This window comes from Podarcis cretensis (genome assembly GCF_951804945.1).
Source record: "Podarcis cretensis genome assembly, chromosome: 6".
NCBI classification, from domain to species: Eukaryota; Metazoa; Chordata; class Lepidosauria; order Squamata; family Lacertidae; genus Podarcis; species Podarcis cretensis.
The window spans coordinates 20,498,149-20,513,314 of NC_137175.1; the positions used below are offsets into that span (position 1 = coordinate 20,498,149).

General features: G+C 42.7%; 1 protein-coding gene across 3 annotated transcripts in view; it reads right to left on the reverse strand.

The window, feature by feature from the left end:
- SLC9A8 (solute carrier family 9 member A8) overlaps positions 1–15,166 on the reverse strand; it is a 55,067-nt gene that overhangs the window by 12,712 nt on the left and 27,189 nt on the right. For all 3 annotated transcript variants that reach the window (XM_079979364.1, XM_079979363.1, XM_079979362.1), the window contains exons 5-10: positions 11,639–11,722; positions 10,459–10,560; positions 5,657–5,691; positions 4,248–4,391; positions 3,333–3,471; positions 1,119–1,224 (exon numbers count right to left, since the gene is read on the reverse strand). In XM_079979364.1, coding sequence (XP_079835490.1) covers positions 1,119–1,224; positions 3,333–3,471; positions 4,248–4,391; positions 5,657–5,691; positions 10,459–10,560; positions 11,639–11,722 — 610 coding nt within the window. The remainder of the gene's footprint in view (positions 1–1,118; positions 1,225–3,332; positions 3,472–4,247; positions 4,392–5,656; positions 5,692–10,458; positions 10,561–11,638; positions 11,723–15,166) is intronic.

A 15,166-nucleotide genomic window follows, 5' to 3' on the forward strand; every position in this document is an offset into this window, starting at 1 on the left:
ATCTGAAGAAAGAATGAGGGAGAATGTTTCAAATAAGCAGAAACCACCACTATTTGACTGTAATATTTCATACCCACCCACCTGTGATTATAATAAATGCAAATGGACTTGTGTCAAGTCACAACACCCCAGATGCTTTAGAGAAATGGTCAGAGGAGCACTTAGGCTCCTTACATTACGTTTCATGATGATTAAACATGCATTTCCTTCCAAGTCTTAATGCAAGATCCCTTATTTGGTGGCGGGGGCAGGGGGTGGGTAGGAGAGTAGGATTGGTGTTAAAAACAGGAGATTGTGTTCCAATGTTCCATTATATCAGACTCTGGAAAGGGACCTGGGTTTCCTGAAGCACCCTTGTTGGGGCTAATGTAGCATTAGCCTTGGGACTAATGTAACCACATGGGTTACATTATGAGCAAAAAGTGTGGGAACCGACTACAAAGCAGGCTTAGATCCATCAATACGGAGAGAGGTTCCTCGTCTTCTCTTCCTATCGACATGACTGAGTTCAACCAAGAACAGACACTTTATTTATACTACCTGAGTATCAACTTCAAACAACACATGGCTCTTGTACAGATGTTCTTTCTTCTACCTAAAATGTACAGCCTGAGTACACACCCCACCTTGTTCCTTCCCCTGGGTAAAAGTAACTCAGAGCAACATCAGGTTTATATGTATTGGGGATTTAAACCCACTATCCATCCCCTCTCTTTCAGTCTCAGACTGGAAGTTGGGTTCCAGGACACAAATAAACCAGGCATTAGTCTTGGTTAGGTATTACCTTCTACCCTGAGCTACTGGGGTAGAACAAAAGCATGCACTGATCTGAAACAGTGCATTTCCCCCATTGTGGAGTTCCTCCACAAAATGTACTAGGGCTCAAGCAACCTCCAGAAGTAGCAGAAGAGCTTTTTATTTGGATGCAACATAGTGGACGCAGAGTCTACAGACTGAAGACTCTGTAGCACAAATTTGGCGCATGAGCTCTACAGCCCTTGCAGAAAATTGTGGACAAGAAATATGCCAAAGAAGCAGAAAATTCTGACGATCCCAACAGACTGTATATCTTTTTGACAATCTCAAGAGGCCTTGGGCTTATTCGTTTTGCAACTTACCTGAGAGAGAAATGCCTTCTGCAAGTCCGTACGGAAGATAAGCAAAGATGATCATCATTCCAAACTCCAGGGAAGGAGTTTTCCGTAAATCAATATGCTTCAGCACGTTAATATCAAAGAGTTAAGCAAAATAAAAGAAAGATACGGGAGCAGGAAAATCGGACAAATAGAAAAACAGTTCTTTTTTAACCAGAGGACAACAAGAGGGCTGGGGGTGGAAGCCCCATAGTGAACCAATATATAGAACCCATGAGATATACCCTGTGCAAAGCAGAGTTCTGGTATTCTTCTCTACATGCTGTATAGTGCAGGGGCAGGCAATGTTGTACACTCCAGATATCCAAGTCCCATCAGCCCCAGCAAACATGACCAATGATCATGGATGGTGAGAGTTGTAATCCAACATCATCTGGAGGGCACCACATAGGCCATGCCTGATATAGTTTCAGGTAGAACAACAGAGGCTGTTTTCCTGCCATGTGGTGATGCTCTGTTGGAAGAATCGAATTTTAAAGGCTCCAAGAAGCAGGGCAGGTCCACTCTGCATACAAATACCTGGTTTGCACAACACACTAAGCCAAATCATGGTTTATCAACATCACACAACTGTGCAGGCTCCTGGAGTGGAGCTCACTGGACCTTTTTGATGCCACGTGGCACTAAGCCAAGGTTTATCCTAGCATGTTGTCCGAACTGGGACAAGCGGCTGGCTAAGCTCTCTCCTCATTCACCACAAGGTGAAAGCAAGGATTTGTCCATTAATTTCAGTGGCTCTACTGCGAATATGACTTAGTAGGATATCCCCCTGTGTTTTTCACCTTGCAAACTACACTGGAATCAGTCTGGGGAAGGACAGTATAAGAAATGCTTTACTAAATAAATAAAATTATTAGAAAGCCTGTGACCCAGAAACATGCCTTTCTCATCCAAATCATTCAACTGTATGATGATAACAAATAATCTAAGTTGCCTTTTGCCTTAACACATTATTATGCTCCAGAGCTAAGGTTCTACTTTTTGAAATGGAAAAATTTAATAGAAGGGAAACTGAACTACTTGCCTCCTCATTTTTGTTCTTCAGTTATTAGCTGTCAATGATCAAAAGATGAAAAGGTCATCTTCCCACCAACCCAGCTCAACCACAAAGGTTTAATTTTACAAAACAACCCTATTCAGTGTTTGCATTAGGAATGACATGAAAAAGACCCTTTGGCTAAAGTTTGCTTTTTTTATTAAAAAAAATCTATTTCTTTATTTACACTAAAAATATACTCTGCCTTTGAAATATACATGCACTGCATTATTTTGAAATCGCCAGCTTGTTTTCCATTTCCCCCCCCCCTCCAGATATCTTTTGAAGCTGCTTAACTGGTGTTGAATTACATACCACCTGCACTTCCCTGACTTTGCAAGATGAAGTCAGATGGAGATGAAGTCAAGCACCATTAAAAACGCAAGACTATGTCAGCACAAAGGAGACACAATCTCTGCAACTCTAGATGCAGCTCTAGTGGAGGGACTCTGGAATTCAAGCTAGTATGGAAAGCCAATTCAGTTTTACATAAATCCTTAATGAATGAGAATGATGGCCCAACAAGCCGTATATACATTTGGGGCTATGATGCACAATTAATCTTTCCCTTTCTCTTCCCCTCCCCCTCAACCCCCCCCCCAAGAGTTGAAGGACAACTTAATAAGCATTGAATCATATGAAGCTATAGTGGGAGGGGAGGAATTTCCCCAAATTGGGCAGAAGAATTCCCCCAAATTGGGCAGAAGTGGGGCAGAATCCCTAATCTGCTTATGGGATGTTTTATACATATGAAAACTGGAGCATATGCTAACAAAAATGACCCATTACTGAAAATGGAATTAATGCATTAGGACTAGCACAGCAAACAATCAGCATATTTATACCCCTCTATTAGTATGTGTGATGAGCTATTATACAGTAGCTTATGCCTTAATGAGAGCTGCATAGAAATGCAACGGTTTAATGCGATCCAAAATCGCTGCCCACTGGCACTGCTACAATTAAAAACAAAATGGAAGAGAGGGAACAGAATGCCAACAAAAAGGCTTTTGAGGTTTTTGGGTTGTTGCTTTTTTAAAAAAAGATAATCTCCGTATGAAACATGACCGAGGGTCATTATTAAAATGGAAAGGCATTCTGCTTTATGCATCTGCTTTACTTTACCTAAAAGCGAAGGATATTACTGCAGAAATAAGGCCAGTCAGAGTTCCCAGTGCTGCGGAACCAAAGAACATCTTCAGAAAGTAACCCAAGGCCTGCAGAAAAGTTTGCCATCCACTCACATCTGACGTATGTTCTCTTGTCAAGCCTTCTGCTGTGCTGGGAACAATTAAAAAAAAAAAAGGACAAGGAAAGAGGCTACATATTTGAATCTTATGACTTGCAAGCTCCGCACCATAAAAAAAAACCTCATCAACCTCTATTTCTTTGTTGAAACTGCTCTTAAAATGCTTTTACTGTGATATAACAAGTAGAATGTCAAGAGGCATTAAATCAAGTGCTGATGCAATCCCCCCCAGGGGAAAACACAACTCTACTGAAGAAACAACAATAATCTGGAAGTCTAGTTTTGCTTTTTGTGATGCTCTTAAGCAATGGTACAAAATAAGCCAGGAAGATGCCTGCTCCAGCAAAATAGATGGGAATATGTCTAAGAAAAGAGGAGATGCACTTTTTAAGAATAAACCCACCAGCAGAAGGCCCGGACACACTCTCTCTCTCTCTTTCTGTGTGTGTGTGTGTGTGTTACAATGCCGGATAGATCCTGCCTCCTTGGAAAATATTATTTACGAAAAAAGAAGGTGCTCTTTCCTTTGATCAACAAGGCAGGTGAGAACGTGGGAGGGAAGCATTCTGTGTGTAAGCAGGGATCAAAGGAAAAAGGCAGGTCAGGACATTGGGGGTGAATAAAACTGGAAAGCTGAGACCCTTGGGATTATAAACAAAGCATCAGGCCATAAAGCTAAGTACACTTGGGGACTAGGGCTATTTCACATGTTGTCTAGAGGCAAATGGGGGGGGGAGACTGCAAAATATTGCAGTCAAAAATCACAACTCCCTGACAAGCATAGAGGAACATTATGGCATGTACTTACTTTGTTAACACAATTGAGACAGCATCATTGAGAATACTTTCCCCAAAGACCAACATGTTAAGCACCGGATCCACATTGAGAGCATTAAAGATAGCAATGGTAGCTACTGGGTCGACAGCAGAGATCAGGGAGCCAAAAGCAAAGCTATACAAAAAGGAATAAACAAAAGTGTTAGCATTGTTTTTGAACTATTTAACGCTACTGTACATGTAATAATAAGCATCGCTGCGCAGTCCTGGGATGCATCAATGGATTTAAAAAAAAAAATCAGTTTTAACAGGAGTGACTTTTCACACCAGAAGACAACAGCTACCAAAAACTAAGTGGCAATATCCTTTTCAAAATCCTTTTGATCCATCTGTTAAGTGAAATAAACTATTACCAGATCAAATGTGTGTGTCTGTGTGTCGCTTTGAACTGATTCTCACCATGTTACTAATTCAAACTGAAGGTTGTGAGCATCCTGGAGCAACTCAGTCAGATGGGTGGGGTACAAATAATAATAATAATAATAATAATAATAATAATAATAATTTAGAACAGGGCACTGTTAACAAAGAAAGAAGCAGCTGGGAAAGTTCTGCTACCCATTAACTGGCCAAATCTGAGTGAAAACTGGCAGGCATTATCTCGCCAGTGATAATCGTAAGCTGAGAAATCATTTACACCTGCTTTTCAGATTTCTCAGCAGCTGCACTTCTGCTTTTGCAAGTACATATTTTTGACCAAACGTCCCTCATATTTAGCAGTAGTGGCTTGTACCCCCTGGGAGGGGAGGGCAGAAGGCAAGGAGACCAACAGCAGGTGCAGCCTGAGGCAATGGCAGGCATAGCCAACTAATTCTAGTTTTGTCTCCACCCTCCTCTTTGCTGAGATCTACAAGCGTAACACAGAGTTTAAGAAGGAAGAAGTCGATAGGCAGTCCTGCTCCTTGATTGGTTGTAGGTATGAAGGCATGCAAGTGGGGGCTGGTTGAGGGTAGATCCCGCTTTCCCTAAGGGAGCAGCATTTGCAATGGTTACCCATGCCATTTCTCTTTAAACACAAAGCATCACTTAATATGCTTAATAACAAGGCAACTGAAACGTTATAATTAATACAGAACAAAGTGGTGCAAATGAAACTAAGGTGACTTCTTATCCGCAATTGATAGACTGGAAGGGCTCGATACAGAATTGTGTCCTCCTTCTCCTGCATCCCCTGCCCTCCCTGGCACAAATTTCCACATTAGCCATAGCTAAGAAGTGAATCAGCATGGAATGAGCTGTGGTTGCAGGCAGTTGGGTTCCCACCTTTCGAGGATCTGCCAACCACTCTTCAAATAAGAACCAATTTCATCAAGAGGTATCATTTTGGAGAATCTCTTGCACAAATAATAGATAATGACACAGATTCTGCCAAAAGCTTACCTGTCAGTCATGTTGAGCTTATAAATAACGTCAGCCTAGAGGGGGGAAAACAACGAAAACAGAAAAAAAGACTTTTAAAAAATTAACTTTTGTGCTTTTAAAAAACCTGTATTTTTGTGCCATGAAAGAGGCATGCATCCTAGAAAATTCTGACAAACGAGAACACTTACAGTCGCAGCTCATACATCCTAATTAATTTATATACTGCCATAGTGTGAAAAGCAGATTCGGTAAAAGACTGAGAACACTGAAGACTAGATAACTATTTGGCATTACAGATCAGAATCTTAATTTACTGTTCAGAGAAGTATAAGGAAGCAGCACAGCTTGCTACAGCAATTTTGTTTAAAAAATGAACCAAATGAACCAAAACAGGATCAGGTATAGTATTATAGACAGTACAGTAATTCCACAACATGTGTCTATAGCTAAAATTGTCAAAAAAACACTGGGTTCAATAGCAGGTGGGATTGACAAAGTCCCTTTTCCTGGACAACTACCCTGTTTCCACCCTCTGATTAATTTTTAATTTTTCCAGTGCATACAAGTTAAATCCTAATGTCATGGGCTGGTTGGATGCAGAGGAATAGTGGGGGGAACCAGCTAGGGAATCCCCAAGGGAAGAAGACTCAGAGCCTGGGGAGTGGTGGTGGGATGAAGACAAGTGGTCAGAGGGAGAAGAGGGAGAAGCCTGGGAGGAGGTGTCGGAAGATGAAGTGGTAACAGGGCTTAGTGAACAGGAAGAGTGTGTGGCAGAGAGAAGTCCAGAATCATAAGCTGAAGCAAGAGAGGAGGGAGGCCAAGAGGTAGAGATGAGTCAGGCTAGTGAGGAAGTGTGGGGGTCTCTTCCTCTTGCTGTGATCAGCTCTGCTTCCCATTGGTCCCCCGGGACCAGTAGAGGTATGAAGTGAGAAGAGCAAAGATAGGCATGCCGGCACAGTCTTAGATTGCCTGGGGAAAACCCTGGAGAGAAGGAGACTTAGGCAGCTGTGGGAAGGTGGGGACCTTTAGTCTCTGCAACTGCTTCATAGGAGCAAGGCCTACCGAAGGGACTTGCTGTGCTCATTGGGCCTGGCACTGCTGTGTAGATCCTGTTTTTCTAATAGAGAGTTAACTTCACCAACTCTGTGTGATTTACAGCTGGTTTGCTTCTGACAAAGTGTTATTTTGACACCTAGAGAAGGGTTGGTGGAACATTTCCAACTTAAGAGCTCTATTTCGTCTTGGCTAATGTTCTGAAGAGGGATGCAGGTGGTGCCGTGGGTTAAACCACAGAGCCCAGGACTTGCCAATCAGAAGGTCAGTGGTTTGAATCCCTGTGATGGGGTGAGCTCCCATTGCTTGGTCCCTGCTCCTGCCAACCTAGCAGTTCAAAAGCACATCAAAGTGCAAGTAGATAAATAGGTACCGCTCCAGCGGGAAGGTAGATGGCGTTTCCGTGCGCTGCTCTGGTTCGCCAGAAGCAGCTTAGTCATGCTGGCCACATGACCCAGAAGCTGTACGCTGGCTCCCTCGGCCAATAAAGCGAGATGAGCGCCGCAACCCCAGAGTCGGCCACGACTAGACGTAATGGTCAGGGCTCCCTTTACCTTTAAGCTTCTGAAGGCTGCATGCCTATGGTGGGAGGAGCCAGAGGCAAGAAGTGGGTGAAGCAAAGGGTGTGACAGAAGTTAACCATGAAAGTGCCAGAGAGAGGGGAGAGGAGCAGACAGGCAGACAAACCCTCCATCTAGGCAAACAAGGGAATTATGCCCCATTCAAGTACACATTAGTGAGGTGGACACAGAGCCGGGCCAAGGGGGCCTGGCATGACTAGAGTCCTAAGGGCCAGATACAGAGGCCTGGAAGGATGCATTTGGCACCTGGGCCTGAGGTTTCCCATCCCTTCCCTAGAGCACATTGCACAAAATAAGAGAGCCACAGAAGGCTATATATTGCCATAATGCTTAACAGAAAATAGAATAAAATGTAGTATGACACAGAATCATAGAACTGTAGAGTTGGAAGGTACCCCAAGGGACATCTAGTCCAACCCCCTGCATTGCAGGAATCACAGCTAACATAAAATGCACGAGAGTGGGATGCTAACAGAAATAAATGGATCATAGACGACTATGGAGAATGAGGTGGTCAAGAGATGCTTTACTGAGGTGAATCAGAAGACCACAGAAGGACTGATCCCCCTCTGACTACAACAAATGATAAATTACAGGGTACGAAAATGGTGGTTTTCTTGGCACATTTGGAATCAAACTGGAAAGACATAAGAAATCTATTAATAGATATCCTCGTATTTCCTTAAAAGGGGAGGAGAGAAGCAGCTACTGAGGACAGGAGGGAGATTAGGGTAATAGCACTGAGGGAAGGGACTTAAGCCTTTTGTCTACACAATTTTCCTAAAATAAATCCTCTCTCCTGAAACTGCTATTTGCCTCATTGGGAAACATGTCTGGGTAAATGCAAGACTTAAACTTGGTATGGGACAATGAATGTGACAATGCTGTGATCGGTGAAGGGGCTCAAATGAGGAGACTAAGCTATCTACTTAGGTTATACAACACTTTTAATGAGGGACGGGGGAAGATCCGAATTAATAAAAATATATCTGCAAGACAACAGTAAAGAGCACATTTGCTTGCAGAAGCATGAGTCGTAAGCAGAACAAGCAAATTACTTGCTCATACTTTGCCATGTTCATAATATAAGCAAGCTCTTATACAAGAAACAGATCTGAAGGGCAAAAGCAAGGAAGATGTATGACCACTTGAAAAAGGCTGGTTCTCCTGTGACATTAAATCGTGGTTAAAATAAGCTATGCCACTGAAATCACAAACACTACGCTCCTTCTACACTCCTACTGGGAAAGAAGCCATGGTCTGGCTTGTGTTACCCGAACCATGTTTCACTCAAACTACGAGCGCTAAGTGGCTTCCCTTGTGGTCTGTTTGGGATGAAACAAACCATGATCCTGCGTTCAGAAAAAAGAATAAGCTAGACCATGCAGAGGCAGATTTAGGGGAGCGCAAAACCCGTTCAGCTGCACTGGGTGCAGAGCCTCAGGGGCACCGCAACTATGAGTTAGACTGGAGCATGAGAGGAGAGGCAGGGGGCGCTGAATTTTGTGCAGCTGGTTCTTCCTGCATAAGTGCATAACCTTGCATCAGTCCCAACTGAAATTTATTTTGTTAGCATTGGCTTACAATTGTAAATTTATAGACATTTCATTGCAATGATTGGTTTTATTCAAGGTGTAAAATACCACATTTTTATCTTTACGGTTGTAACAGTATTTTATACATTGCCCTGGGTGCCTCAATGGCAGAAACGATATTATGATTATTATTTTTTGGCAAACACAACATGAAAGTGATATGAAAAGTTGACTTACAATGGCTCCCTTGCAAAGACTGCTGGACACATTGCAAAGCCTCTCTCTTTCTGCTCTGTGTACAATGGCCCTCTGGGATACCGTAGTCTAGGGCAGGGTTGACTTAACCATGATGCTAGGTAAGGATTCAGTCCCTGCTGTGGTGTAATTAACTACCAGGAGTTCCCCAGTGTGAAAAATTTGCTTTCTTTCCCTTTGCACTGGGATTTATTAAAAGTCTCTGCAGTTCAGAATACAGTAACTGCTTAAAGTAGCATAAGGCAGAGGAGCAACTACTGGGTGGTATACAACATTAGTCATACATAGGCTCAGTGAAATCAATGGGCTTAGGTCCCAGTGAGCCTACTCTGAGTATAACTAACATCAGTTATCACCAGCTGTTTCTTCCTCATGTAAAATACCAACATGGTCAACATGAAAAGCTGAATACAGTGGTACCTCGGGTTACAAACTTAATTCATTCCAGAAGTCCATCCTTAACCCAAAGCGTTCTTAACCTGAGGCACGCATTCCCTACATAGGGCTCCCTGGAAGTGGATTGCATTCGTATCCCGGGGCAAAGTTCGCAACCCGGAACACCTACTCCCAGGTTTGTGGAGTTTGTAACCCGAAGCGTTCGTAAGCAAGACTGTTCGTAACCCGAGGTACCACTGTACCTGTAATGTGCAAGATGGAGATGATAACTTGTTGAAGGTGCTTCTGATCAGTCAGTAGAGCATGAAACTCTTCATCTCAGGGTTGTGGGTTCGAGTCCCACATTGGGCAAAAGATTCCTGCATCACAGGGGGTTGGACTAGATGACCCTCATGGTCCCTTCCAATTCTATAATCCTATAATTCTATGAATGCCCAGGTGGGGGGTGGGGTTCGAGAGGAAAAGGAAGGGAATACTCTAATATGCCATCAAGTTACTCTAAAATTTCTGTATACACACACCTATGAAATTTATCTAAAAATAAATGTATTTTTTTTAAAAAAAGAATTTCCTCAGCACTTCTGGATATTTCTCCCTTGCTTTTTGCCCCTGTGGGAAGGTAGTTCTCTCGTTTCTGAATCCCTCATGTCATTCAGCTTGCCCCAATTCCTAGATCAACATCACCAAAGACACTCTGATCCTGGTACGATGCAACATTCAGTCCAAGAGGGAATGTGGATTTCTGAAGGTTGTGTCTGACATTACACTGATCTGCTTGACAAATCAGCCAGAGCCAGAATGTCATCACAGCCAAACACTATGCTGACCCAAGTCTGCTTGCTAGTTGTGTGTCTGAGATGCCAATCTTTCCAGTGCCACAAAGTCTCATGTCTTCAGCCACTTCTTTCCACAATCCTGTATGTGGGTCAAAGGACCCAGCCCTTGGCAGCGGCCCAATATTTCACACCACAACAAACAGCATGCACTCAGGCGACCTCACCTGACCCAAGAAGTAGATTCCTCCACCGACAATGAAAGCCGAAATTGCTGTCCCAATCACAGAAAACAGAGTGATGGAGCCGATGTTCTGAAAGAAGTTGCCCTAAAAACAGGTGGAGGGGAGGAACAAACAATAGTGAGATTAGAGAGGACTTAAATCTGGGTGAGGAATCATCTGGGTTCAGATCCGAAACCTGGAAGCTGAGCCTCTGAACGCATGAAGTAATAATAAAGAATAATGTATTGGAGAAGCACAGAATGTGTTTGCCCATGAGTAAGTAAACAGAGCTCAGCCATGCATGGCTAGGATTAGCAGACAGGTCTTTCAGAACCTGGGGCGTTGACCTTTAGGAAGGCCTAGCATCTCATGTTCTTAGAAGCTAATTGCAAAGTGCAGACATTTTTTCATTCTATTAGAGCAAACAAAGAACCAAGTGCTTTCACAACTGTTTGGTTTTAAAGCTGCTGGGGCACTTACACGCCCCACCCCGATGAGAACAATCAGTGTGCAGAAACAAGGCTTTCTCCAAGATGAAATAGATCACTGGCTGGTGGAACAGATTGTTGCCACCCACCTCGCCCAACAAACTGCCTGTGTAGCTGATGCAAGGAGGTACAATCTTGGCGCTTCCCTTCCTTAGATCAGTACTGATATGATTATTAAATGCATTTGAGCCAGATGAACCAAGACTAAGGTACTCTCTGTCCCCTACTTCAGGAAGCACTCTGGAATTCTGCCCTGTTGGAATCTTTCTTTAGCGGATCTAGTGGAATCTGGTGGACTGCAATGCTGGTATTGGGCAGGGAGATAGTCAGGCCTTGCAACAAAGGACTGAACTAGATCGCTCTTTGGTTTTGACTTTTTTTGATCAAGGCATAAGTAATGAAGGCATGGTAATGAAAGATACAAGCCTCAATATTAGGATCACCCAAGTGGCTGGTTCAAACTTGTATGAATGGCCCATCACATCATTGAGGTACCATGATGAGAAATTAACATTCTGTCTTTTCCAAGAGTTTCCAGCACTTTAGTAGCTAAGTGATGTGTGAGCCAACCCTCAGATACACTTGACATAAAACGATGAAATTTTAGTGAATGTCTCCTGTCGACTCCAATGTAGCTGTAATCACAGCATTGCCCAAGACACAAACATAGCTACAAAGGATCTACGATTTCTCACCTTGTGTAATGAATACCCAGATTCAAATATAATTGGTGGAAGTAAAAGAAGGAAAAACATATTTGGCCGAAACATTTCTTCTTCCTGTAAAATACAGCAGACAAAAAGATATATGAGAAGGAAATTTCAAGATCTGTAATAAAAAGGATAGCACATCTGGAACAAACAAACCCAACTCCAGCTTTTTTGAAGCGTCTACCAAAATGGGAATATTTTAAGAAACAAATACACTAGGAAAGGAATTTTATATTAATCTACCTCAAAACCCACCATAAAGGGGGCTTTAGGAGAGCAAACATCCTCAGGATTACCTTTAAATTGCCTTTCATTCAACTGCTGAAAAAAGGAAGCACAATTTGAATTGCTACATCCAAATAAATAGCGAGGGAAAGTGAGCCTACTGTGCCGCAAAAAACTACATTTCACTATAGGAAATACTGAAGCATTCTTATCTTTGGCTTTCAGAATCAGAACTGCAATCAGTAATAAGTGGAACTTTAATATGGATGTGGAACTGTGATGGGTTCTGTCACTGATTGTCACAGACGTGCGCTATCTACATTGGCAAAGGTGGCTCCCATACTATGGAAAGTCCTCCTTCCACAGTGTGAAGGCCACAACAGGTGCAGAAATTCCAGGCAGAGATGAGATACAGGAAATAACATTGTTCTTGTAGCTCAGCATCTGCACTGGTTCCTTATAGAAAGTAAGCATGTTTCAAAAGGCTTGCTTTGACCAAGAAGTCTTAAATGCCACATTTTACAATCCACAGGTACCACCCCTTTCCTAAAGCCCAGTCACGACACCTACCATCAGCTGGGAATACTCTTAATGGCCTCAACTAGAGCCAGGGCTTTTTCGGCTGCGGCTCCAACCTGGTGGAACGCTCTGTCACAAGAGACAAGGGCCCTGCAGGACTTGACATCTTTCCGCAGGGCCTGCAAGACAGAGCTGTTCCACCTGGCCTTTGGTCAGGGCGCAGCCTGACTCCCTCCTTTGGCAATCTTTACAAAACTTTAGTTTATGGTTGCCATCAATTTTGATTTTAATTCATTTTTATAATGTTTTATAATGTTGTACTGTTTTAGTGTTGTTAGCCGCCCTGAGCCCGGCTTCGGCTGGGGAGGGCGGGATATAAATAAAATTTATTATTATTATTATTATTATTGGTGAACTATAATGGACTATAAAGCAGCATGGTCACTTCTTGGTCCAGAGCTAAGAGATTTCCCTTTCTCTGACAAACACTAAAGAAAGAGTGTGCATTCTGACCTGTTAGATTATATCTGATCTTTACTGAGCATCTGTTTGTGGGGATATTATGTAACAATGAACATTCATCCTGATTTGCTTGAAGGGTGTTCATATGTCTTCCCTTTCGTCATCCATTCATCCCACATTGTTCAAAATTTCTCCATCACTTTCCTAACCACAAAAAGTCGATTTCTTTTTTTCAAGTGGATTTGTAGTGCTAGAGTGACAGAGTACTTTAATCCACTTTAATTGTTCCAGCTTTATGTGCCTGAATCACCCCCCACACACACACACAAAATAGCGGAGGCCCCCTAACCAACTCTCTGAGGCTGCATGACCCAAGCAACAGATTCACACTCATTCTTCAGGGGCCATAGAGGTCAGTTAGTAGCAATACATAGGCTGCTTCCCCTTTTTCTGCCCAAACCCACTAAGGGAAACAGCTACATAAAATACACAATCTATAATGGTCCAGCACTGAAACCTCAAGTGTTTTCAGGGTTGGCTCACTAGCCCAAACAGGTAACCTAGGCACAGGTGGAGATCCCACCAGGGAGAAAGGCAATAGCAAAGGAACTAGTCAATAGAGAGGGGTCAAAAAGGAAGTCAAGAACAAGAGTCAGGTAGATACTCCATAGTTAAAATGAAGGACAAGATAGTGGCTCTAGGGCAGAGTGGGGAATCAGGGAAGGTGTAGTAAGATGTTTTGAAACTCAGAATTGTGGCTCCAGGTCAAATCCTCAAATCCTAAGTTATTCAGTGATCCACAAAGCTACACAGGAAGGACTAACAGCTGCTTTTTCCTCCAAATATTGCAAATCTCTGATATTAATATAATTGATGGAGCTTAAAAGCTCACATATTGTGGGTGTTGGGAAAAAAGTTTAACTCAGACAAATTGGTTTTAAACAGTCATTTGCCACACTTTCTGTTTTTTAAATGCTGCAAGCTGACATCAGCAAAACCATTCTGTCAATTTCTCATGGCTTTCTCCTGCATTTTATATTTACAAGTGCAACATTTGTACTTGAAATTACATAGGGCTGCAGATTTTTTAAGTGCTGACTTTTAAAGTCCGTCATTCCAATTGAATATCAGGCTTGTAAAGTGCTGATAACCCTTTTTTAAAAAGAGCTGAACACATTTCGTGATTTGAAGTAGACCACATTTTTTATTATGATTCTTAAAAAAGAAATCTAAGCAACTAGGTATTGTTATATAACCATTACAGATGGGATGGGGAATTGAATCAAATGGATGGAAAAGGGGGTAGATAAAGAGATATAGTGATATAAAAAGTGTAGAGAGAATTATCTCATTGTCTAGACAGATTATTTCCTGTTTCACAGTGAAGAGCTATTTTGCACCAGGGTGGAAGTGAAAGTTGCCCATAAATATAAACAGAGACACCCAATACTTTAATATAGCTGGGATTAAGGACCAGGGTGTCCATCCCCACCTAATGTCAAAAACTCTATTATAGCACCCACCTTTTGCAATGCCCACCCCCAGGTAATTCATGAGGTGGAGACAGTAATCACTTTTAAACACTTCTTAATCCCTTCCCCAAACCATAAAAACTGGTGGCCACCCCCACATCCTGTGGCAAGGCAATTCCATAAAGTAATGTTGTTTGCCGCTCCAAGTAAGATCCCCAGCACCTCCAGTTTAAAGGTCTTTCATGGTAACAGGACCACAAAATATTTCTTGGGAGATTCTGGAGAGCTGCAGTTAGGCAAAGCGGACAACACTTAGATTAGCACTGATCTGTTTGTATGCAAACTTCCTTCCCTAGCCGTTTCTGAAACTAGACAAAAACGGAGTGGGTCAAAGCGCTGTGTAACTGCAGCAGCTTGTAGTGGGGAAACTGAAACCCAATAGATGCTCCCAAGATACAAAAAGTAGTAGTTAAAGGTGTAAAAGAGCATGGGGCTGGTTAGGAGCAGGCAGTACTTAAAGTAGGGGTGGGGAACGTTCAGCCCATGGACAAAACTTGGCCCGCCGAGGCAGTTTTCCCCAAACCATGCCCAGTTGCCCCACAACTTATGACTTATGTGGCACCATACGTGATGTCATGCGAAGCCATGGCTGTTGCACAGAGAGTTCAATCCTGCTTGGTTTGGATGCACCAGCCGGTCCCCGCTGGTGTGGCTGGTGTGCCCAAAACAGTTAGGGTTGAACCTAAGTGCATATGCCTTAAAGGAACATGCTGGACAGTTTTTAGCTTCTGGCATTTTATTTTTCATTCATTGATTTGGCTCGTTTTTAGCAGCA